The 24,504-nt window shown below is 47.8% G+C and overlaps 3 protein-coding genes across 5 annotated transcripts in view; all 3 read left to right on the top strand.

The window, feature by feature from the left end:
- The first annotated feature begins 347 nt into the window (after positions 1-347).
- Positions 348-24,504, top strand: LOC309541339 (uncharacterized protein). The gene is made up of 2 exons (XM_082239115.1): positions 348-510; positions 21,627-24,504. Exon 2 carries the CDS (start codon positions 21,750-21,752, stop codon positions 23,145-23,147), a length of 1,398 nt encoding a protein of 465 aa, XP_082095241.1. The 5' UTR covers positions 348-510; positions 21,627-21,749; the 3' UTR covers positions 23,148-24,504.
- LOC309541380 (uncharacterized protein) overlaps positions 1,042-24,504 on the top strand; it is a 124,438-nt gene continuing 100,975 nt past the window's right edge. The window contains exons 1-2 of one of the 3 annotated variants that reach the window (XM_082239203.1): positions 1,042-1,484; positions 9,282-9,426. Coding sequence is in view for 1 of the 3 variants with exons in the window: in XM_082239202.1 (XP_082095328.1) it covers positions 10,491-11,609 (1,119 nt within the window). In the remaining 2 variants the exon portion in view is untranslated. Of the gene's footprint in view, positions 1,485-9,281; positions 9,427-10,339; positions 12,741-24,504 lie in introns of those variants that run through there. The other 2 variants (XR_014223708.1, XM_082239202.1) reach the window with 2 other exon arrangements.
- The window catches only part of LOC309541341 (uncharacterized protein), a 129,310-nt gene continuing 121,611 nt past the window's right edge, over positions 16,806-24,504 (top strand). Inside the window, exon 1 of the mRNA XM_082239123.1 lies at positions 16,806-17,581. The gene's annotated coding sequence lies outside the window, so the exon portion shown is untranslated. The remainder of the gene's footprint in view (positions 17,582-24,504) is intronic.

The raw sequence follows: 24,504 nt of genomic DNA, 5'->3' as shown, positions 1-24,504 counted from the left end.
GCTTCTCCACCACCACCAGGAATAGATGGAAGAGGAGGTCTTGCTGGCATTATCTGGTCACCTGTAAGAGACAGAGGTAAGTGGGAAGCCAGGAGTGCAGCTGCTCTCCAAAAAGTCTCACCTTCTGAGTGCATCTGGACATTTGGACCCATTTCATAATGTTGTTGCTTTGTTGTTTAGTCATTTAGTCGTGTCCGACTCTTCGTGACCCCATGGACCAGAGCACGCCAGGCACTCCTGTCTTCCACTGCCTCCCGCAGTTTGGTCAGACTCATGTTTGTAGCTTTGAGAACATCTCGCAGAGTCTTTTCCAGGGAGTCTTCTCTTCTCATGAGGTGGCCAAAGTCTTGGAGCCTCAGCTTCAGGAATTGTCCCTCCAGTGAGCACTCAGGACTGATTTCCTTCAGAATGGAGAGGTTTGATCTTCTTGCAGTCCATGGGACTCTCAAGAATCTCATCCAGCACCAGAATTCAAAAGCATCAATTCTTCGGCGATCAGCCTTCTTTATGGTCCAGCTTTCACTTCCATACATCACTACTGGGAAAACCAGAGCTTTAACTATACAGACCTTTGTTGGCAAGGTGATGTCTCTGCTTTTTAAGATGCTGTCTAGGTTTCTCATTGCTTTTCTCCCAAGAAGCAGGCGTCTTTTAATTTCGTGACTGCTGTCACCATCTGCGGTGATCATGGAGCCCAAGAAAGTAAAATCTCTCACTGCCTCCATTTCTTCCCCTTCTATTTGCCAGGAGGTGATTTCATAATGTAGTTGGGTTAAAAAATACATCTCCCTTCCTTGGTACTCTTGGCCCCAAGTGTCTCCCCCCCCCAAAAAAAGATGACCAGAACCCATGGATTCGTTTTGATATCCACAGAAAGGGACCAAACTTCTTGCAGGAAAGGGAGGGGTTGGGCTTTCGCTCTGGAGGACCTGCCCCCCCCGTCTTACTTTCCTCTCTAGGAATCTAGCTCGTTTCCATTTAACCCTTGGCAAGCCGAGCGCACCCAGCTCACGCCTCTCCCTCTTTCGAGAGCCGGAGCATCGCGCACCAATGGCATCCCGAGAAGGCGGAGGGGGAGAGGTTTATGGATTACTTCCGGCAAGGGATACATTCAGTTATGGACAGCAGCTGAAAGGCCCCCTAACAGCTGGCCCCTGAACAAGGGTCCTAAGAAACCTTCACTGGCTCCGGGTCCGCTGACCTTGAAAGCCCTAAATGGTCTCAGCCCAGTAGAAGGGAAGGAGCGTCTCCACGTCCATCGTTCTGCCCGGACACTGAGGTCCAGCTCCGAGGGCCTTCTGGCAGGTCCCTCATTGCGAGAAGTGAGGTTACTTCTCGGTTGTCGTGACTGCCCTGTGGAACGCCCTCCCACCAGATGTCAAGGAGATAAACCATCATACGACCTCCCTAGACCCCCGAAACGCCTCCCCCGCCCCGTGGATGTTGCAGGAAAGTAAATGAGAATCCCGATGGAGGACAAAGAGGTAAAGGGGTCGCGGGGGGGGGGGAAGAGGAGAGAAAAGTACCCAGAGACCCCTGACAGCTCCCCAAAGCGCCTTCCGTGGGCCCCGTCGGCAGTGATGCGAAGGGGGCTTTTCTCGGCCCCTTAGGCGCCTTGGCAGGGGCGGGCATGGGACCCCCACCCAGGGAGTCCCCATGAGGACCCCATCGCCCCGTGTCTCCCGCGCAGGCATCCCCGGAGCGCTGGGGGCTCCGTGCAGAGAGAGGTGGGCCACGAACGGGTTAACGGGCAGGAGGAATAGAGACGCCCCTGCCCCTCCCCTGCTTCTCTTGGGGGGGGGGCGCCTCCGGCTGGAGAGATGGGGGCGCAGGGTGTGAGATTAGCGGAGCCAAGGGAGCCTCTGGATGCAGGGGAGACTCAGGAGAGAGAGGGGGGTCAAGGAAGTGGGGGGAGGGAGGGGAGCATCCCTGGGGCAGGGAAGGGCAGCATTGGCGGTGGAGGGGGGGGGAGAGATAGGAAGGACAGTCTATAAGGGGGGCGTCTCCATCGTGGCAGCCGCGGGGGATCTCTTTTTTAAAAAAATAATATTAACTTTTCAGAGGTTATACAAAAAAAAAGCAAAAAGCAAAAATACAAAAATAAAAACACATATAATTTCATTCACTTATTTTCTTTTACCTTATTTCTCGGACCTCCTCATACTTCCCCTTTTTGTATTCCAATTCAAATTGTTCATTCCGCAAATTCTCACCCTTAATTTTCACTTAATTTTACACCTTTCTTTCTTTTTTCCTCCCAATTATCTTAATCATTACAGCTGATAACCACTTAACTTCTATCCAACATCATTCTAACATTCGCTAATTTTATAATATTTCCCAAGATAGTCCTTAAATTTCTTCCAATCTTCTTCTGCCGTCTCTCTTCCCTGGTCTCGGATTCTGCCAGTCATTTCTGCTAGTCCCATATAGTCTATCACCTTCACCTGCCATTCTTCCAAGGTGGGTAGATCTTGTGTCTTCCAATACTTTGTGATAAGTATTCTTGCTGCTGTTGTTGCGTACATAAAAAATGTTCTGTCTTTCTTTGACACCAATTGGCCGACCATGACCAGGAGAAAGGCCTCTGGTTTCTTCAGAAAGGTATATTTAAATACCTTTTTCAGTTCATTATATATCATTTCCCAGAAAGCCTTAATCTTTGGGCACGTCCACCAAAGGTGAAAGAATGTACCTTCAGTTTCTTTACATTTCCAACATTTATTGTCGGGCGAATGATAGATTTTTGCAAGCTTGACTGGGGTCATGTACCACCTATATATCATTTTCATAATATTCTCCCTTAAGGCATTACATGCCGTGAATTTCATACCGGTGGTCCACAACTGTTCCCAGTCAGCAAACATAATATTATGTCCAACATCTTGTGCCCATTTAATCATAGCAGATTTTACCGTTTCATCCTGAGTATTCCATTTCAACAGCAAGTTATACATTCTTGACAAAATCTTAGTTTGGGGTTCTATCAGTTCTGTTTTTGACTTTTCCACCTGGAAGCCAATTTTTTTGTCCAAATTATATGTCTCCATTATCTGATAATAATGAAGCCAATCTCTCACTTTGTTTTTTAATTTCTCAAAACTCTGGAATTTCAATTTATCTCCTTCTTGTTCCAGAATTTCCCAATATTTCCGCCATTTGGCCTCCATATTGAGCCTTTTCAGAGCTTTCACTTCCATCGGTGACAGCCACCTTGGGGTTTTATTTTCCAATAAATCCTTGTATCTTATCCAGACATTAAACAATGCTTTCCTGACAATATGATTTTTAAACGCTTTATGTGCTTTGACCTTATCATATCATAAATATGCATGCCATCCAAATACATTGTTAAAACCTTCTAAATCCAAAATGTCTGTGTTTTCAAGAAGTAGCCACTCTTTCAATCAGCAGAAAGCTGCTGATTCATAGTAAAGTTTAAAGTCTGGCAGGGCAAATCCACCTCTTTCCTTTGCATCAGTTAATATCTAAAATTTTATTCTGGGCTTCTTGCCCTGCCAGACAAATCTAGAAATATCTCTCTGCCACTTCTTGAAACATTCCATCTTGTCCACAATTTGCAATGTTTGGAACAAAAACAACATTCTAGGCAATACATTCATTTTTATCGCAGCAATACGGCCTAGCAATGAAAGCTTCAAATTTGACCAAATTTCTAAATCTTTTTTTACTTCTGTCCAACATTTCTCATAATTATCTTTAAATAAATTCACATTTTTGGCTGTCATATTAATCCCCAAATATTTCACTTTCTTGACCACAGTCAAACCTGTCTCGTTCTGAAACCTCTCTTTTTCAATTACAGTTAGGTTTTTCTCTAAAACCTTAGTTTTTGACTTATTCAGTTTAAAACTTGCTACTTGACCAAATTCTTGAATTAAATCTAAAACCCTTTTGGTACTGGATTCTGGCTCTTGTAATGTTAGTACTAGATCATCTGCATATGCTCTCAATTTATACTGTTTAGCTCCGACCTGTATACCTTTAACCGACTGGTCCCTTCTGATCATATTCAGCAAGACCTCCAGGACTGATATAAAAAGCAGCCGTGGGGGATCTCTGGTAGGACAGCCTTGGCTTCTCCCTCCTGCCCAGGAATGCCCCCCCTTCAAGGCAACCAGAGGGATCCCTGGAAAGTGGGGGGGGGTCCTGTCCCCCCACCCTTCCTTCCTGCAAGCTCCATCCTCTTCCCACCCCATAATCCCCTGCCCTGTCCAGATGCAGCGATTCTGCCCAGTCCACCCATTGGTCCCCTGGAGAGGAGAGGAAATCCCGAGAGGAAGAGGGGAGGGGGGAGGCCTTCTCAGAAGCGGCTCTTGGTTTCCGCAATCCCACCCAGGAAGCAGCCAGAAACATTTCCCTCTCTCTCAGGCTTCCATCTTTAAGTGTCTTTTCCACCGCCTGCTTCATTGAGGATGAGGATAATGTACACCTGTCATCAGAAACGGGTGCAGAGTCCATGGAATGGCTCTCAGGGTTGATTTAGAAGCTGCACATCAAAAGCATTTCTGTTCCTCTTATTCTTTGTAGGCAGTGTCAGAGTGACTGACAAGCTGAGATACAATCCTTCAGCATCCAATGAAAGTGACTGCATGAATCATCCCAGTCAAAGGACCCATTTTCATGATAGAAAGTGCCTGTGGCTGGAGGCTCTACACACCGGGTGTTCCTGTGCAGGCCAAAGTCTGCCAGTATTAGCACAGGTGAGGTGTGTGACCTCCCCAAATTTACAGAATGTATATGAATGAGATTTCCTGGGTGGGATTATAGTTTATGGCAACCCTGTGATTTTCTCCACCCATAACATTTTATGAGCTGATATATTAGTACGAGCTCCAAAATAACTTTAAAAAACCCCACAAGATCATCATCATCGTCGTCGTATTTATACCCCCGGACCTTAGTTTGCCTCCCCATGATCTAGAGAAAACACCAGCTTTGAATCATACAGAGTAAAACTACCAGAACCTTCTTGAACCGATAGGTTAGGAATTATCGCTATACATTACATCCATACTTTTCTACGCCTGAAAAATGCAGCCATGACACTGGGAATGTTCAGGGATGCAGGAGAGGATATATTGTATGATTATATCCTTTCCAACTTGTGTTAACAAATTGTACAGTTTAGCAGAGTAACATTCCCCCTTTTAAACGTACAGCGGATGCGTTTGCTCAGGCTCGCTAAAGCCTCTAAAATAAGTTTCCTTGGTAATTTCCCCTTTAGTCCCTCATAAAACGATAAGACACGACACAGTCTTCTATAAAAGTATAAAAAGAGTTTACTTACACATTCTGTTCATAAATGGATCCCAGAAGGCAGACTTAAGTTACAAAAGTTACATACACCTGGAAACTATCCCATAAGGAGACAGCCCAAGAAAGCATCTTAGGCTAAGCAGATGTTGCTTCTTTGACGAATGTAGTCAGAGAGAGAGTGGCTGACCAGTCCTGCTGTTTTGTTACCTGGGCAGGTGAGGTCGCACCCACCTCTAGTCCCATGCAGAAGAAGTCTGTCCCAGCCTAGGAGAAACTGGAAGTTCTGACTGGCTGGTCCAGACATCCCCTTTTATTTCCACTCTAGGGATGTTGTACCTGACTGCTCTTGTGTTTCACATCCCACAGACACTTTAAAAGTCAGCACCAACAGTTTGAATTGTGCTCGGAAATGCGCTGGGAGCCAGGGAATATACTTTAGAAATAGTTACAGATAGGTAGCCGTGTTGGTCTGCCATAGTCAAAATAAAAAAATTCCTTCCAGTAGCACCTTAAAGGCCAACTAAGTTAGTTCTTGGTATGAGCTTTCGTGTGTATCTGAAGAAGTGTGCATGCACACGAAAGCTCATACCAAGAACTAACTTAGTTGGTCTTTAAGGTGCTACTGGAAGGAATTTTTTTATTTAGAAATAGTGTTATGTGGTCTCAGTGGCTGCTCCCAGTAACTAGTTTAGCTATCCCGTTCTGTTTTTTCCCCTCCATAAATATTTATTAAAGTTTTCACAGTATTACATAATGAAAAAGAAAAAAGAAAAAATAGGAAATAAAAAGCAGTTAAAAATAATTCCATCTTTACATCACTTATCTTTCATTTACTTGTTTCCCGGACCTCCTCATACCTCCCTTTTTTTGTATTCCAGTTCAATTTATTAGTTCAGCAATTCCTTTCCCTCCTTATTATCCTGATCTTTAATCTTAATATATTATAACATTAAATTTTTACCTATTAAAAATCCAATTTTTCCATATTCTTTTAAGCCATTAAAGCTAGAAACCAGTTACAGATAGGTAGCCGTGTTGGTCTGCCATAGTCAAAATAAAAAAATTCCTTCCTTAAGGTGCTACCTTAAGGTGCTACAGGAAGGATTTTTTTTATTTTAGCTAGAAACCACTTAGCTTCAATCCAACATCATTCTAACATTCCTTAATTTTGCAATATTTCTGTAAATAGTCTTTAAATTTCCTCCAATCTTCTTCCACTGACTCTTCTCCCTGGTCTCGGATTCTGCCAGTCATTTCCGCCAATTCCATGTAGTCCATCCCTTTCATCTGCCATTCTTCCAGCGTGGGTAAGTCTTGTGTCTTCCAATACTTTGCAATAAGTATTCTTGCTGCTGTTGTAGCATACATCTAGCTCCCCCATTCTGGATTAGTTGCAGTTTCAGAGTCACCTTCAAAGGTAGCCCCATGTAGAGCAGATGGCAGTACTCCAAGCAGGAGATAACCAGAGCATGCACCACTCTGGCAAGACAGTCTGCAGGCTGGTAGGTTCTCAGCCTGTGTAGCAGATGGAACTGGTAAACAGCTGCCCTGGGCACAGAATTGACCTGCGCCTCCATGGACAGCTGTGAGTCTAAAATGACCCCCAGGCTGCACACCTGGTCCTTCAGGGGCACAGTTACCCCATCAGGACCAGGAAGGCCCCCACCCTCCCCCAGGGACAGTATTTCTGTCTTGTCAGGATTCAACCTCAATGTGTTGGCCGCCATCCATCCTCCAACCACCTCCAGACAGCCACACAGGGCATTCACCATCTTCACTATTTCCAATTTAAAAGAGAGGAAGAGCTGGGCATCATCCACATACTGGTGAACACCCAGCCCAAACCCCCTGATGATCTCTCCCAGTGGCTGCATATAGATAGTAAAAAGCATAGGGGAGAGGAAGAAGCCCTGGGGCAGCCCACAAGTAAGCATCCAGGAGTCTGAACACCACTTTCTGGACATGGCCCAGGAGGAAGGTGTCACGAATTCCTCGCGGCGCTTTTTAGCGAAACGCTCAGAGTCCCAGGTTTCTTTTCAGTGCAGTCTTTTTAATGTGAGCTATATACAAGTATTTACAAAAACAGTCCATACAGAGTACCTGCTCCTTTTGGCAAACGAATACTCTCCACCACAGCACCACCACACCTCAGCACAACCACCACAACTTACTGTTGAACAGGCTTTCCTTTTAAAACAGGTGATAACCAATCACATCCCTGCTGAGTCACTCTGACCCAGCACTTCACAGAGTATTGCATCAGCCTGTCGAAGCCTGCAGACTTACTCAACATCCTGCGAATCCCAACAGAAGGAGGGGAACCATTGCATAGCAGGGCCCCCAGCTTCCCAAGATTGTCCAGAAGGACACCATGGCCAAAGGTCTCCAAAGCAGCTGAGAGAACCAGGAAAGAGCTTCCCCCTCAGCCTCTGGCCTGTCAGAGATCATCAACCAGCACAACCAGGGCAATTTCAGTCCCACGATGAGGCCTGAATCCCCATTGGAAGGATCATGGCGGCAGGAGCTTTCCTCGTCCTGCACCCCCAAAACTTCCAGCCACAATACGATTATTAGCTTTCAAGGGGCCACCTGATACACTGTGGTCTTTTCTTAGAAAAACAAATATTTTGAATACCGTACTTTTCGCCCCATAGGACGCACCAAGTTTTTTTTTGGGGGGGGAAATAAAGGGGAAAAAATTATTCCCCCCCCCAGGCGCTTGCGGGGCAGGCAGCAGGGAGAAGAGCTCTTCTCCCCGTCGCCCGCCTGCAAACCAGGTCCGGGGACAGCGGGAAGACGCGCTGTGCCTCCCCGCTGTCCCCGGAGCTTGCGGGGCTGGCGGCGGGGAGAAGCACGGGTCTCCCCGCTGTCAGCCTCCAAACCACTTCGGGAGACAGTGGGATGGCGGCGTTCCGCCTCCCTCTGTCCCCCTACCTTGTGGGGCTGGCGCTGGGGCTCTCCTGAAGCCTGGAGAGCGAGAGGGGTCGGTGCACACCGACCCCTCTCGCTCTCCCGGCTTCAGCGAAAGCCTGCATTTGCCCCATAGGACGCACACACATTTCCCCTTCATTTTTGGAGGGGGAAAAGTGCGTCCTATAGGGCAAAAAATACGGTACTTTTACAGTGCTGTATGATGTAAATATGGGACGTGGGTGGCATTGTGGGTTAAACCACAGAGCCCAGGACATGCCAATCAGAAGGTTGCCGGTTCAAATCTCCACGGCGGGGTGAGCTCCCATTGCTCAGTCATGCTCCTGCCAACCCAGCAGTTCGAAAGTACCTCAAAGTATAAGTAGATAAATAAGTACCGCTCTGGCGGGAAGGTAAACGGTGTTTCCGTGCGCTGCTCTGCTTCGCCAGAAGCGGCTTAGTCATGCTGGCCACACAACCCGGAAGCTGTACGCCTGTTCCCTCGGCCAATAAAGCGAGATGAGCGCCGCAACCCCAGAGTCGGTCAAGACTGGACCTAATAGTCAGTGGTCTCTTTACCTTTACCTTTATGATGTAAATTTTGTTTCTGTTTCCCTTGTTCCACATCGGAGAGACTTTGATACACAGCTCTGAGCCCATCTCCCCACTTGAAACTGCTGTGTTTGTAGCACTGCCAGCCTGGACAGGGTGTTTGGGGGTCCTGGGCTGCCTAGCCAACCAGACCCCCTTCTCAGCCCGGCTGAGACCAAGGAAAAAGGACCAAGGAAAGCAGAGCAATACTTTTGGCACCAGCTTGGCTGCAGGAGTTGAATGAAGAAGGTGTGCAGGACACCATCCAACTGTCTTAGAGACTCCACTCTGGATTTGTGTAGGTTTTCCTCCATATCCTTTTCTTCTCCTGAACATAACTCACGAGGCCGTGAATGTTTAGGATCAGAGTTTTCCTTCTCGATGGGCTCCCTTCCCCTGTTGATGATCCCATTGGCCCTTCATTTTCCTCTGCAGGATGGGCAGAATCTGCCTTCTGGACTGTAGGATTCACTGTTCTTCTCATCCTCTCCATCCACCAGGGCCTGCCTTCACCTGCAGCAGAATTCCCCAACCCACCAAGAATTTGAGACCTATCGGCTATCCTCACCTGATTTTGCCAGCCGGTTGAAGCCATTCCTGGGATTGTGGCCCCTGATTCATCCTGACAGCTTCTGGAAGGCACAGGTGAGAGCTGAGTGCAGGGTGGGGACCCACCAAAGGTACTACCGCTCCCATAACACCCCATGACATCAGATAATAGCGATATTTGAGACAGAACAGGAATAAATTCATGTCTCTAGAAATAACACAACTTCAGGCCATCAATAAATGAACACTACATATTCAAGGTTGAAGTTTTCACTAGTACAGTTATCCATTTGCCTTTAATATGCAGCTTTTTCAGTGTCACTTTAGGATAGTCAGAAGACAGGTACGAGATCAGGCAGCACATCATTATGATAAAGAGCAATGGGGGTGGGTGTTTCTGCCTGGGATTCCCATGTGCTTTCCTTCTGCTTCTCCTGCTCTCTCCATGCAATGCAAGGCATGTAGATGGAGGTCCATCTCCAAGAACAGGAGCTTTCCTGAGCACCCATTCAGCTCACCCCAAGCACCAAGCCTTGTCACTAGTTCTCTGACTGACCCAGACCACAGTCCATGGAGAAGACATAGCCCTGGGTCTCCAAAAATGGTCCACATGGACCTCCTGTGGCCAATGAGACTGTGCAGGTGATTCATAAAGATCTAGAGGTAGATGGAGGATTATGATGCAGAGGATGGGGAATGTTCAAAGGAACGATGGGCCAGATAAAGAGAGGGCCTTTTCATGGACAGAGAGCAGCTGCCTTTCCTGTGAGGAAACAATTGATTTGAAAAGGCTGTATTCCAAGATCATGCTGCTTTATTAACAATGATTGAGGATTATGAAAGGTGGTGATGCATTACTATCATTTGATGACATTGCTTTTTCATTTCCAAAAATTTGGGAACATGGGGAGGACATGGGAGAATGTAGGAGATGTTGATATAAGAGAAGGGGCTAATGGTGCTTGATGTGCTCTCTTTCCCTTTGTTCTCTTTCTTGTAACTCAAACAGGATTTTCTTTCCTCCCACTCTGAAGAAGGTGATGGAGAAGACATTCAGAATTCCAAGGAATGGGGCACCTTTCGTTTCATGAGGAATAGAAATTAAAATGTGTGAAATGGTGGGATATGCTTCATTGAATGAGCACACATAGCTCACATCAATGACTCCAAGAGGGGAGAAAACATTTAAAGGTATGGAGAGTGGGAAAAGTTTCACTGATAGTAGAAAACTTAGAACACATCAGCGGACTCACAAGGGCAAGAAAGGATTCCAGTGCAGGGAGTGTGGGAAGAACTTCAGTCAGAGAGGACTCCTCAATATACACCAGCGGACTCACACAGGGGAAAAACCATTTAAATGCATGGAGTGCGGAAAAAGCTTCCGTCAGAGTGGACACTTAAGTGCACATCTACGGACTCACACGGGTGAAAAACCTTTTAAATGCATGGAATGTGGAAAAAGCTTCAGTAGGAGTGGACATTTAAGTTCACATCGACGGACTCACACGGGTGAAAAACCATATAAATGTATGGAGTGTGGAAAGAGCTTCAGTAAGAGTGGACACCTCAGTAAACATCACCAGACTCACACAGGGGAGAAACCATATGAATGCAGGGAGTGTGGGAAGAGCTTCAGTCAGAATGCAGACCTTAAATTACACCAGCGAACTCACACTGGTGAAAAACCATATAAATGTATGGAGTGTGGAAAGAGCTTCAGTCAGAGTGGTCACCGCAATATGCATCAACGGACTCACACAGGGGAGACACCATTTAAATGTATGGAGTGCGGAAAGAGCTTTAGTGATAGTGGAAACCTTAGAAAACATCAACGGACTCACACAGGGGAAAAACCATTTAAATGTATGGAGTGTGAAAAGAGCTTTAGTGATAGTGGAAGCCTTAGAATACATCAACGGATTCACACAGGGGAGAAACCATATAAATGTATGGAATGTGGAAAGAGCTTCAGTCACGATTCAGGCCTTAGAATACATCAACGGACTCACACAGGGGAGAAACCATATGGATGTATGGAGTGTGGAAAGAGCTTCAGTCGGCTTGGAACCCTTAGAATACATCAACAGACTCACACAGGGGAGAAACCATTTAAATGCATTGAGTGCGGAAAGAGCTTCAGTTCAAATGGATACCTTAGAACACATCAACGGACTCACACAGGGGAGAAACCATATAAATGTATGGAATGTGGAAAGAGCTTCAGTTACGATTCAGGCCTTAGATCACATCAACGGACACACACAGGGGAGAAACCATAAGAATGCATGGAATGCGGAAAGAGATTCAGTTTCATTGCAATGCTTAGAAGTCATCAGCGGACTCACACAAGGGAGAAACCATTTAAATGCATGAAGTGCGGAAAAAGCTTCAGTCAAAGGGGAAATCTTAGAAAATCTCAGCAGACACACAGGGAAGAAACCATTTAAATGTATGGAGTTTGGAAGGAGCTTCAGTCCGAGTGGAACCCTTGATTTACATCAACAAACTCCCACATGAGAGAAACCATATAAATGTCAAGTAGACAGAGGTTCAGTCCTAGTGGAATCCTACATCTACAGACTCATGGACAGGAAGAACTTTAACAGTTGACACCCTACAAACCCATCAACCCTCAAAGAGGAGAAGCTGTTTAAAGGGAAAGATTGCAGAAAGTGCTTTAGTTATAATGGAGTGTTTAAGGAACATCTAAGGACTCTCAGAGGGGAGAACCCATTTAGATGTATGGAGTGAGGAAAGTGTTCCTTTCAGAGTTTACCCTTCTTCACAGCAATGAACTCAACTCAGCAGAAAATCCATTTTAAAAGCATGTCATGTATTTGAAGTTCTGGTGTTTGTATGTAAAATTGTATAGTAATGAAATAATGAAGGTAATGTCTCACACTACTGAGTATAATTTTAGATGTAAGGTACCTTTTGATAGTGAGGTGGAGTTGGTGAATCTGGATTTCTGGTGGTGAGTGAGGATTAGGGCTGGGCATATATTGATCTCATCCTATACCAGTTTCTAGACCATATCGTGATAACCTTTCAAAAACAATGGATATGGCAACACACCACAGATCACAGTGTGTTTTTCTGGGATGCCCATTTGCCTGGAAGCAGGAGGCAGAAAGTTTTTCTTCGTGAAGCCCCTGCAGATGCCGAGTTGCTGACTTCCCTCCCAGACGACAGGAAGCAAAAGACACACCTCCATTGCCCTGTGTCCTTCCAGCCTCTTTCCTCCCTTGCTCCCTTCTGCCGGTTTGTGTGCCTGACTTAGATATCTTGTGTGGTGTATTTTTTTACTGCTGAAACTGGATTTGCTCTCAGGAGCTAAGTTTTGTGCCTCACTGGGGACCCAGTAAGAACTGTATGCTCTGAAAGCTCAGTAAACTATTACTGAAGAAGTCCTGCTGCCTCTGTGTGTGTTTTTGACCTCAGTGTGGGACTTGCTCTGCTCGTGGCCCCTACCCTGCTGCTACTTGGCTCATGCCCTGGAGTTGCTCTACTCAAGCATGCAAGACGGTTTTTGCACCAAACTCTGTCATCCCCCCACCGCATTATCTCCAAGCACTGCTTCTTCACCAGAACTTCATCCCTGCCTCCTAAGCATTCTGAAGAAAACTTATACAGTGGTGCCTCGCAAGACGAAATTAATTCGTTCTGCGAGTTTTTTCGCATTGCAAATTTTTCATCTTGCAAAGCACCTCTTCAAGCAATGCACCCTGGGTATTAACGGTTTTAAGAAAAAGGAAACAAACTTGCAAGACGTTTTCGTCTTGCGAAGCAAGCCCATGGGGAAATTCGTCTTGCGAGGCAACTCAAAAAACTCTTTCGTCTTGCGAGGCATTCGTCTTGCGAGGTACCACTGTAATACTGTAAGTTAATGGGTGATTTCCCCCCGAGCCTAATTTCAAGAGAGCGAAGGAGGGGCTGCAGGTACAAGGGAAGTCTCCTGGGGGGGGCATCTTCACTCATGTACCCCAGGACAATTTACTGCCATCAGCAAACTTTGCCCCCTCCCTGCTCCCTCCTAAGTCCAGATCATTTATGAACAAGTTGAAAAGCCACAGGTCCCAATACTGATCTTGAGGGGACTCCGCTTTCTGCTCCTCTCCAGAGTACTGTCCCTTTCTTAGTACGTGTTCCCCCCTCCCTCCTTCCTTCTGCTCTGCAGAGGGAACCCTGCAGAAAAGTTCTGGGGTGAATTTTGCTTCCCCACACATCCAACACTGCTCAGCATTCAGGGAAATGGAAGAGGAAAGCTGGCCACAATCCAAGAGACTGAGGTCAGCAGAAAGCAAAGCAAAGCCTACTCAAAGGGAAACCTCTTCAGCTTCCAGCCCGCCTGCTCCCACCATGGCTGGAGAAGAATTGCCATTTGGGAACGGCACAGCTGAATGGAATCCCCACAATCGCTCCTGCTGGAGGAATAGGGGCACTTAGCCCTATACTCAAAGGTGATGGCCAGTGATAAGGAAAATCCTGGGTTGAGAGGTCCCAGCTCGTTGGGGTGCAAGTCCCCCCATGAGTCTGTGAGGTCAGTGAAAGAAGGAAGTTCCAGCCCAGTACAGTGGTACCTCAAATTACAAACGGCTCATGTTACAAACGCTTCACATTACAAACTCTGCTAACCTTGAAGAGTTACAGACCTCCGGAACGACTTAAGTTCATAACTAGAGGTACCACTGTAACCTGAAGCAAACCAGTGATCAGTAGACCACGATCTTTATTGTTGCGCAAGAGATTCCCACACAGAGCAAGAACCCTGAGCCTGGGGTGACATCAACCTTTTTAACTCCCCCCCCCTTCACCCAGAATACATTTTGAGCAGCATCCTCACTAGTATGTCACAAGTGGGGAGGGGTGTCAAAGGGTTACACAAGTTCAGCAGTTCCTCCTTCTATCAGATACATCTCCGGACACCAGTGGCGTAGCGTGGGGGGTGCAGGGGGGGCCGGCCGCACCGGGCGCAACATCTGGGGGTTAGGGTTAGGGGGCGCAAATGCACGGGTTAGGGGGCGCAAATGCACGGGTTAGGGGACGCAAATGCACAGGTTAGGGGGCGCAAATTACTTGCCTTGCCCCGGGTGCTGACAACCCACGCTACGCCACTGCCGGACACCTCTCAAGTACCCACCACCCAGAGAACAATAAAACTATCGACATACATCCTTGCCCTCAGGACTTCTCCTGAGATGGGCTTCCAGAACATCTGGCTTGGCCAGCTGCCTCTGTGGAAGTCTGTTGTCGCCCCTTGGTCACTCCCTGGGTGGGGCGAAGTGTACATGCTCTCATGCTCAGGGGATTATGGCAGGAGGCCCTGTTCTCACTGCCTACGTGACTATCCGCTTCCAGGGTCATGGAGGAGGGTGAAGCCTAAATTCACCTTAAAATGGCGTCGGAATGGGAAGAATTGGTTATAGAATGGCTATTATATGAATTTGCAAAGTTAGGTATCTTTCCCTGAGCTGTCAAGCTGAAAGGATACATTCAGACACAATCTTTGTAACAGTGTAGCAACTTTAGGCAATCGAAACCAAAATGGATACATTTAATATACGTTGCCCATAGTCTAAGCAGCAGGAGGGCGCTGAGACAATTGTACAAAGGCTGAGCTGAAAGGCCGGTTTGGAGGCAGTTTCAGCCGTCTACGGATTCCCCCATTGGCTAGCTGTCAAAGCATAGCGCTCTTGATTGGTGAGCTTCAGTTATTCATAAATCCCATTCATAAAACACAAAGTCCCTAAATTCCATTTATTTCCTGTATTTATACGATGTGTGTGTTGTTCTTGTGCGACTGAGGGGAGAGGGGTTTTGGACCCAGAGGATAATGTCAGATGGTAAACACACACACCCTTTCGTGTGCATGCACACTTCTTCAGATACACACTTCTTCGTATCTGAAGAAGTGTGCATGCACACGAAAGCTCATACCAAGAACTAACTTAGTTGGTCTTTAAGGTGCTACAGGAAGGAATTTTTTTATTTTGACTATGGCAGACCAACACGGCTACCTATCTGTAACACACACCCTTGTATTTTCCATGTCACCAGGATGGAATCCCCCCACCCTTGTCACACGCAGCTGGGCTCACTTGCCAAAGCCACCCGGAGGGCATGACTACAATTCCCATCATCCCTGACCACTGGTCTGGCTAGCTCAGGGTGATGGGAGCTGTAGTCCAAAAACAGCTGGAGACCCAAATTTGGGAAACCCTGTTCTCCCTGAAGGACAAAGGGGGGTTCACTTGCATCAGAGCGCCAGGTGAGCCCTGCAGGATCAGGCCCAAGGGGCCCCTGTCCTCCCAGGGGCCAAGCAGGGGTCTCTTCTGGGAAGCCCACCGGCAGCACTTGAGCACCAGAGAAGGGGGGAGGGGCATTTCTTCTAGGGACTTATTTCTGGGGTCCCCACGGTGCGCCCCAACCTGGCTCCACTCTGCCGGGGCAGCTGGTTTTTGTTTCGCTGCAGGTCAGCCTGCCCCCTGCAATGTGGGGCTCTTAAGGGAACTTCGGGGGGGGCAGAGGGGCTGCAGCTTCCCCGCACTTGCGAAGCAGCTCTAGGAGCGGAGGGGAGGCAGGCAGCAGGAGGGCGATGGGGAGGAACCAGCGAGAAGGAGCTTCTGGAGCCTGGGCAGCCCCCTCCCCGCCTGCTCCCTGAAAGTTTCCCGAGCCCCCCTTTTCATGTCAAGGATTGGGGGACACAGCATCCCGGGGTTGCTTTGCTTGGGAGGGGGGAGCTATTTTGCTTCCTGAGGGCAGGAGTCACAATCCTGTCACATTGTGTTGTGTCTGGCTTTTAGGTAAGGGGGTGAGGCTCAGGTGGGAAAGAGTTGAGAAGGAACATACCCCGGGGTGCGGATTTCCTCCGCTGCCCAGCTCCTCAGGGTGCCACTCCCCGGGGGTCCCTCCGGTCAACAAAAGAAGGAGTCTCCAGCCAAGTTAAAGATGCAAACGGAGGTCAGTTGACCTGATCTTTATTTGTTGCAACAAGGTTCAAACACCCCAAAAGTAGGAACATATGATTGCATGAACTTTTAAGGCTTTTACCCCCTTCCCCATAATAAATTTTCCAACAACTTCATCAATACATGACATGCCCCCCCCCACAATTTTTTCTCCCCATTTCCCACAATACATTTTTCGACAGCATCATCGATGCATCACAAATATGTCACAAAGTAGGAGTCTTTGGCATTTAGAAACATGAGCCTGTCACCCACCCTGTCAATAACCCCAATTTCCCACTCCTTTTAATTACCGTCTTCCCCAAAGAACCATAATAGTATTTACACATCCCCCCAGCTGCAAGGCTTTCCTCCGCTTCTCCTCTGAATGCATCAGGATTCAACCCACCATCCCCATGGATTTCTGCCTGAGGCATGTGCTGCCCTTGATCGCCTCCTGCCTCCTAAGGGAGTATGTATGGAGTCAGGGGGAGCCCTGGATCCCCCAATTCCAGAGGAGTCATTAGTCGTGGGAACCAAGGACATCCGTCAAACCGTTGAATTTTGGCGATTATCGGACGTTTCTACAGTTTTCTATATTGGATACTCGGAGGACACAGTCCGATTCATGGTATCCGCTTCTTGCTACAATTGTATAGGCTGCTTCTCTGAGCCTCTTTGCTGTTGTGCATGGAAGGTGCCTGTGTCAACGGTCATTGTCCTGGCCTTAATCAGAGGCTGGGGTGGGGAGCTGGGATTTGGGGGGGGGGTCGTTTAGCTGCCCCCCCCGTTCCTGGTTTGAACAGCACCAAGACCTAAAACACGGAGGGATCTAAGCTCGTGGGGTGGGGGAGGGGAGGATGTTGCAATGCAAACCTTGTAGGAGGGACGGGACCCACTTGGCAGCTGGATCTCCGGGATCAGCCCCTCCCCCGCTCTCCTGATCCAGAAGGAAGAGGGGAGGGGGGAACCTTCCTCTCCCCCCCCCTCAATTCTTTCCCTCCCCTCCCGGCACATCCTCCTCTCACCCCGCCCCCACAACCCCAATTCCCGCCCCCCATACGTTGCACCCCTTCCTCCTCCTCTTCCTCCTCCTCCTCCAATCCGGCTCTTCTGTTACAGGAATGGGGGGGGGGTGAGCCCCCTCCCACCCTGCCTGCTTCTCCAGGACGTGGAGCTTCCACTCCGGATTGCTGCTCTGCCCCGTAGCTCTAGGGGGGGGCGCTTTCGGAAAGGGGAGGGAGGAGGCAGCGGACCCCCCGCGGATGTTGCAGGAAAGGAGAATCGGGAGCGAGGACAAAGAGGTAAAGGGGTCGCGAGGGGGGGGGAGAGGGGAGAAAGGACTCTGAGACCCCGCCAGCTCCCCCAAGCGCCTTCCGTGGGGCCTGGATCCCGGCACGCCTGCTGCGAAGGGAGCTTTCCTCGCAGGACGGACCCCTCGCCCCGTTTCCCAGGCTCCGCGCGTCCCATGAAAGGGTTAAGGGGCGCGAGAGACGCCTGGATAGAGACCTCCCCAGTCCCTCCCTTGCTCCTCTTCGGGGGGAGGGAGGCTAGGATGGAGAGATGGGGCGCGCAGGGCGAGGTGTCAGTCGCGCTAGAGTGCAGGGGAATCTGCGGGAGAGAGGGAGGGGGAAGGGAAGAGGAGCAGGGGGGGGGAGATAGGAAGACCAGTTTTTTTGGGGGGCGTCTCAATCGTGGCTTCCTTGAGCAATCTTCGAAGGGGCCGCCTTGGCTTCTCCCTCCCGCCCAGGAATGCCCCCCCCCCATCAAGGCAACCAGAGGGATCCCTGAAAAGTGGGGGTCCTGCCCCCCACCCTTCCATCCTGCAATCTCCATCCTCTTCTGACCCCATAAGTCCCTGCCCTGTCCGGACACAGCGCTTCTGCCCAGTCCAACCATTGGTCCCCTGGAGAGGAGAGGAAATCCCGAGAGGAAGAGGGGAGGGGAGAGGCCTTCTCAGAAGCGGCTCTTGGTTTCCGCAATCCCACCCAGGAAGCAGCCAGAAACCTTTTCCTCTCTCTCAGGTTTCCATCTTTATTGTCTTTTCCACTGAGGAGGAGGATAATGTACACCTGTCATCAGAAACGGGTGCAGAGTCCATGGAATGGCTCTCAGGGCTGATACAGAAGTTGCACCTCAAAAGCATTTCTATTCCTCTTATTCTTTGTAGGCAGTGTCAGAGTGACTGACAAGCTGAGATACAATCCTTCATCATCCGATGACAGCGACTGCATGAATCTTCCGAGTCAAAGGACCCATTTTCAGGATAGACAGTGCCTGTGGCTGGAGGCTCTACACACCGGGTGTGCCTGTGCAGGCCAAAGAGTGCCAGTATTAGTACAGGTGAGGTGTGTGACCTTCCTAAATTTAAAGACTGTATGTAAATGAGAAGTCATGGGTGGGATTATAATTTACGACAGCCCTGTGATTTTCTCTGCCCATAACATTTCGTAAGCTAATATTGCAGTAAAAATTCCAAAATAACTACAAAAAATCACAAGATAATAATAATAGTACAGTGGTACTTCGGGTTAAGAAGTGAATTTGTTCTGCAGGTCCCTTTTTAACCTGAAACTGTTCTTCACCTGAAGCACCACTTTAGCTAATGAGGCCACCACGCTGCTGGAGCACGATTTCTCTCCTCATCCTGAAGCAAAGTTCTTAACTAAAGGTACTATTTCTGGGTTAGCAGAGTTTGTAACTTGAAGCTCCTGTAACCCGAGGTATCACTCTAGACGTTATAGTATTAGTATTTTCACCCAGCCGCTCTGGGCAGCTTCCAGTACATATAGGTAAAGTTAAAGGGACCCCTGACGATTAGGTCCAGTCGTGGCCAACTCTGGGGTTGCGGCGCTCATCTCGCTTTATTGGCCGAGGGAGCCGGCGTACAGCTTCCGGGTCATGTGGCCAGCAGGACTAAGCCGCTTCTGGTGAGCCAGAGCAGCACACGGAAATGCCGTTTACCTTCCCGCCAGAGCGGTACCTACCGTATTTTTCGCTCTATAAGACACACCTAGTTTTGGGGGGAGGAATCCAAGAAAAAAAAATTTTTGAATCCCAGAAGCCAGAACAGCAAGAGGAATCTGGCTTCTGGGATTCTGTGTGGCTGTTCTGGCTTCTGGGATAACAGCGCCTAGGGCAGCAGGATGAAGAGGCTAAGGCAGAAGCTAGGACAGGCACTGCGCAGTCCTCACTCTTTGCGCAGCCGAAGACTGATAAGCATGACAGGATCCAAAAATAGCAAAAATGTAACTCACAGTAAAACCCTGACTTAGCATTCCAAAACAGCACTCAAGTAAGAAACAGACAAGCAGAGTATAGTAATAGCAGAATATGAAGTGGGATCAGGCGCATTTCAGTACTGTAATTCATATATAATTCAATGTCAGAGTAACCCTGGGACTAGATAACAAGCCTCCAAGTGGATGTGCCCCACCTGGCCTTCACGTTCCTCTTCCACACGGGCAGAATCTGCCTTCTGGACTGTGAGATTCACGGTTGTTCTCCTCCTCTCCATCCACCAGGGCTTGACTTCAGGTGCAGCAGAATTCCCCAGTCCCCCAAGGATTTGAGACCCATCAGCTTTCCTCACCTGGTTTAGCCGGCCGGTTGAAGCCATTGCTTGAACCCCTGTTGCATGCTGACAGCTTCTGGAAGCCACAGGTGAGAGCTGAGTGCAGGGTGGGCACCAAGGGTGGAAAAATGACCCCAGAAGGTGCAGGACATGTCTCCTACCAAAGGAACTACTTATCCCCAACGTGCCATGACATCTAGATTCAGGTAGGTAGCCGTATTGGTCTGATGCAGTTGAAATAAAAAATTAAAAAATAGTCCAATAGCACCTTGGAGACCAACTAGATTTGTTCTAGGTATAAGCTTTCGTGTGCATGCACACTTCTTCAGATACACTGAAACAGATGTCACCAGACCCTTGTATATCGTGGGAGGGTGGGGTGGGGTTTTTCTCAGAAGGGTACTCCTACTACCATCTCCTACTACCCTTCACTATATGAAGAAGTGTGCATGCACACAAAAGGTTATACCTAGAACAAACTTAGTTGGTCCCTAAGTTGCTGTTGTTTTTTAGTCGATTAGTTGTGTCCGACTCTTCGTGACCCCCTGGACCAGAGCACGCCAGGCACTCCTGTCTTCCACTGCCTCCCGCAGTTTGGTCAAACTCATGTTGGTAGCTTCGGGAACACTGTCCCACCATCTCGTCCTCTGTTGTCCCCTTCTCCTTGTGCCCTCAATCTTTCCCAGCATCAGGGTCTTTTCCAGGGAGTCTTCTCTTCTCTTGAGGTGGCCAAAGTATTGGAGCCTCAGCTTCAGGATCTGTCCTTCCAGTGAGCACTCAGGGCTCATTTCCTTAAGAATGGAGAGGTCTGATCTTTTTGCAGTCCATGGGACTCTCAAGAGTCTCCTCCAGCACCATAATTCAAAAGCATCAATTCTTCGGCGATCAGCCTTCTTTATGGTCCAGCTTTCACTTCCATACATCACGACTGGGAAAACCATAGCTTGAAGTATACGGACCTTTGTTGGCAAGGTGATGTCTCTGCTTTCTAAAATGCTGTCTAGGTTTGTCATTACTTTTCTCCCAAGACCCTAAGTTGCTACTGGACTATTTTTGTTACTTTTTTACTTCAGCTGTGTCAGACCAATATGTCTACCTACCATTAAGTACAGTTATCTCCTCGCCTTGAATATCCTGCTTTTCAGTGCCAGATTAGGATAGTCCTCTGTCAGAAGACAAGCACAGGATCAGGCAGCACATCATCATTATAAAGAACCATTGGGGTGGGTGCTTCCGTCTGGGATTTCCATTTGCCAGCTGCTTTCCTTCTGCTTCTCCTGCTCTCTCCATGCAATGTGAGGCATGTAGACAGAGGTCCATCTCCAAGAACAGGAGCTTCCCTGAGCACCCATTGAGCTGACCCCAAACACCTAGCCTTGTCACTAGTTCTCTGACTGACCCAGACCACAGTCCCTGGAAGAGATGTAGACCTGGGTCTCCCAAAATGGTCCATATGGACCTCCTGAGGTCCGTGGGACTGTGCAGGTGATTCATGAAGATCTAGAGGTGGAAATGGGGGCAACCACTTGATTTGAAATGCAGTCCCACAGGACAACAGTATTCCAAGATCACACTGTGTTATTAAAGAAGATCGAGGATTATGAAAGGTTGCTGATGCATTACTACCATTTGACACCTTACCATTTTCATTTTCTAAAAATTGGGAACATGGGGAGGACATGGGTGAATGTAGGAGATGTTGAAATAGGAGAAGATGCTTATGGCGGTTGATGTGTCCTTTCCCCCCTGTGTTCTTTTTCCTGAAACCCAAACAGGATTTCCTTTCTGCCCACTCTGAAAAGGGGTATGGAGAAGACAGAATTGCAGGGGACAGGGCACCTTTTGTTTCATTAGGTATAGCCATTAAAATGTGTGACATGTGGAATATGCTTCACTGAATGAGCATACATAGTTCACATCAACGAACACAAAAAGGAAAGAATATATTTAAAGGTATGGAGTGCAGAAAGAGCTTCTGTTTCAATGCAAAACTTAGAACACACCAGCGGACTCACAGAGAGAGAAAACGTTTTACCTGCAGGGAGTGTGGGAAGAACTTCAGTCAGAGTGGAAACCTTATATTGCACAAACGGACTCACACAGAGGAGAAACCATATGAATGTATGGAGTGTGGAAAGAGCTTCAGTTACAATGCAAGCTTTAGATCACATCAACGGACTCACACAGGGGAGAAACCATTTAAATTCATGGAGTGTGGAAAGAGATTCAGTCAGAGTGGACAGCTCAATATACATCAACCGATTCATACAGGGGAGAAAGCATTTGAATGTATGGAGTGTGGAAAAGTCTTCAGTCAGAGTGGAAACCTCAAAAGACATCAACGGACTCACACAGGGGAGAAACCATTTAAATGCATGGAGTGTGGAAAGAGCTTTAGTGATAGTGGAAGCCTTAGACAACATGAACGGACTCACACAGGGGAGAAACCATATAGATGCACTGAGTGTGGAAAGAGCTTTAGTGATAGTGGAAGCCTTAGACAACATCAACGGACTCACACAGGGGAGAAACCATTTAAATGCATTGAGTGTGGAAAGGACTTCAGTAAAAATTCACACCTTACATCACATCAACGGACACACACAGGGGAGAAACCATATAGATGCACTGAGTGTGGAAAGAGCTTTAGTGATAGTGGAAGCCTTAGACAACATCAACGGACTCACACAGGGGAGAAACCATTTAAATGCATTGAGTGTGGAAAGGACTTCAGTAAAAGTTCACACCTTACATCACATCAACGGACACACACAGGGGAGAAAGCATTTGAATGCATGGAGTGCGGAAAAGTCTTCAGTCAGAGTGGAAACCTCAAAAGACATCAACGGACACACACAGGGGAGAAACCATTTAAATGCATGGAGTGCGGAAAGAGCTTTAGTGATAGTGGAAGCCTTAGACAACATGAACGGACTCACACAGGGGAGAAACCATATAGATGCTCTGAGTGTGAAAAGAGCTTTAGTGAAAGTGGAAGCCTTAGACAACATCAACGGACTCACACAGGGGAGAAACCATATAAATGCATGGAGTGTGGAAAGGACTTCAGTAAAAGTTCATGCCTTAGATCACATCAACAGACTCACACAGGGGAGAAACCATTTAAATGCATGGAGTGTGGAAAGAGCTTCAATCAGAGTGGAGACCTTAGATCACATCAACGGACTCACACAGGGGAGAAACCATTTAAATGTATCAAGTGTGGAAAGAGCTTTAGTAATAGTGGAAACCTTAGAAGACATCAACGGACTCACACAGGGGAGAAACCTTTTTAAATGTATGAAATGTGGAAAGAGCTTCAGTTATAGTGGAAACCTAAGAAGACATCAACATGCTCACATCGGTAAGAAACAATTTAAATGTATAGAGTGCGGAAAGAGCTTTAGTGATAATGGAAAACTTAGAACACATCAACGGACTCAGACGGGAGAAACCATTTAAAGGTATGGACTGTGGAAGGAGCTTCAGTCAGAGTGGAACCCTTGATTTATGTCAACAAACTCACACAAAAGACAAACCATATAAATATCAGGAAAGTAGATAGAGGTTCACTCTTAGTGGAAGTTGAAAATCAACAGACTTATGGACAGGAAGAACTTTAACAGTTGACACCCTTCAAACCATCACAAACTCAAAGAGGAGAAGCAGTTTATATGAAAAGACTGCAAAAAGTGCTTTATTTATAATGGAGTCTTTAAGGAACATCCAGGACTCTCACATGGGAGAACCCATTTAGATGTATGGAGTGTGGGACGTCTTCCTCTCAGAGTCCACTCTGAGCAATGAACTCAGCAGGAAATCATTCCTAAAAGCATGAGGTATATATGAAGTTCTGGTATTTGTATGTAAAACATTATAATAATCAAATAACGAAGGCAGCATCTCACAATGGTGAGTGTAATTTTAGATGAAAGTACCTTTGGTTTTTGCACCAAACTCTCTCACCCCCCCCCACCGCATGATCTCCAAGCACTGCTTCTTCACCAGAACTTCATCACTGCCTCCTGCCCTGCGCGTTCTGAAGAAAACTTGAAATACTGAAATTGAATGGGAGATTTCCCCCCAAGCCTAATTTCAAGAGGGGGAAGGGGGCTGCAGGTATCAGAGAAGTCTCCTGGGGGGGGCGATCTTCACTCATGAACCCCATGGGGCAACCCCAGAACTCCGGTTCATTCTGGGGTTTGGGTAAGATACTATTTTTCCATAGTCCCAGAGGTTTTGCTTCAGTCATGCTACTCGGGAGTTTTCCTACCAGAGTACCACAGTGATGTGGCTGCTGTTGTTGTCATGGACTGGCTGGTGGGGGGGGGAGACGCAAGCTGGGGACCCACAAGGGAAGAAGGCTCAGATCCTGGGGACTTGTGGTGGGATGAGCAGAAAGAGGGAGAAAAGGGAGCAGACCGGAAGGGGAGATATTGCAAGCTGAGGAGGAAACAGGGTTTGGTGAGCAGAAAGAGTTTGGGGCAGAGAGCAGTTCAGGCTTGGAAGGAGGAGAGGAGGGGGCCAGGAGACCCAGAGGAGGCCAGCTGCTGAAGCATCCAGGGAGACCCCCCCTCCTGCTGCGACCAGCACATGCCTTTGAGTCTGGCGGTTAGAACTCTTAGAATGTGGGGATCCCATTTTTCAACCAAA

The sequence above is a fragment of the Podarcis vaucheri genome (assembly GCF_965113315.1).
Source record: "Podarcis vaucheri genome assembly, chromosome: 10".
Lineage (NCBI taxonomy): Eukaryota > Metazoa > Chordata > Lepidosauria > Squamata > Lacertidae > Podarcis > Podarcis vaucheri.
This window is presented reverse-complemented; position numbering and strand designations above follow the sequence as displayed.

Bases quoted from the DNA above. Each gene is read 5' to 3' on its own strand.
- LOC309541339 (XM_082239115.1), top strand. From the start codon at position 21,750: ATGAGCATACATAGTTCACATCAACGAACACAAAAAGGAAAGAATATA.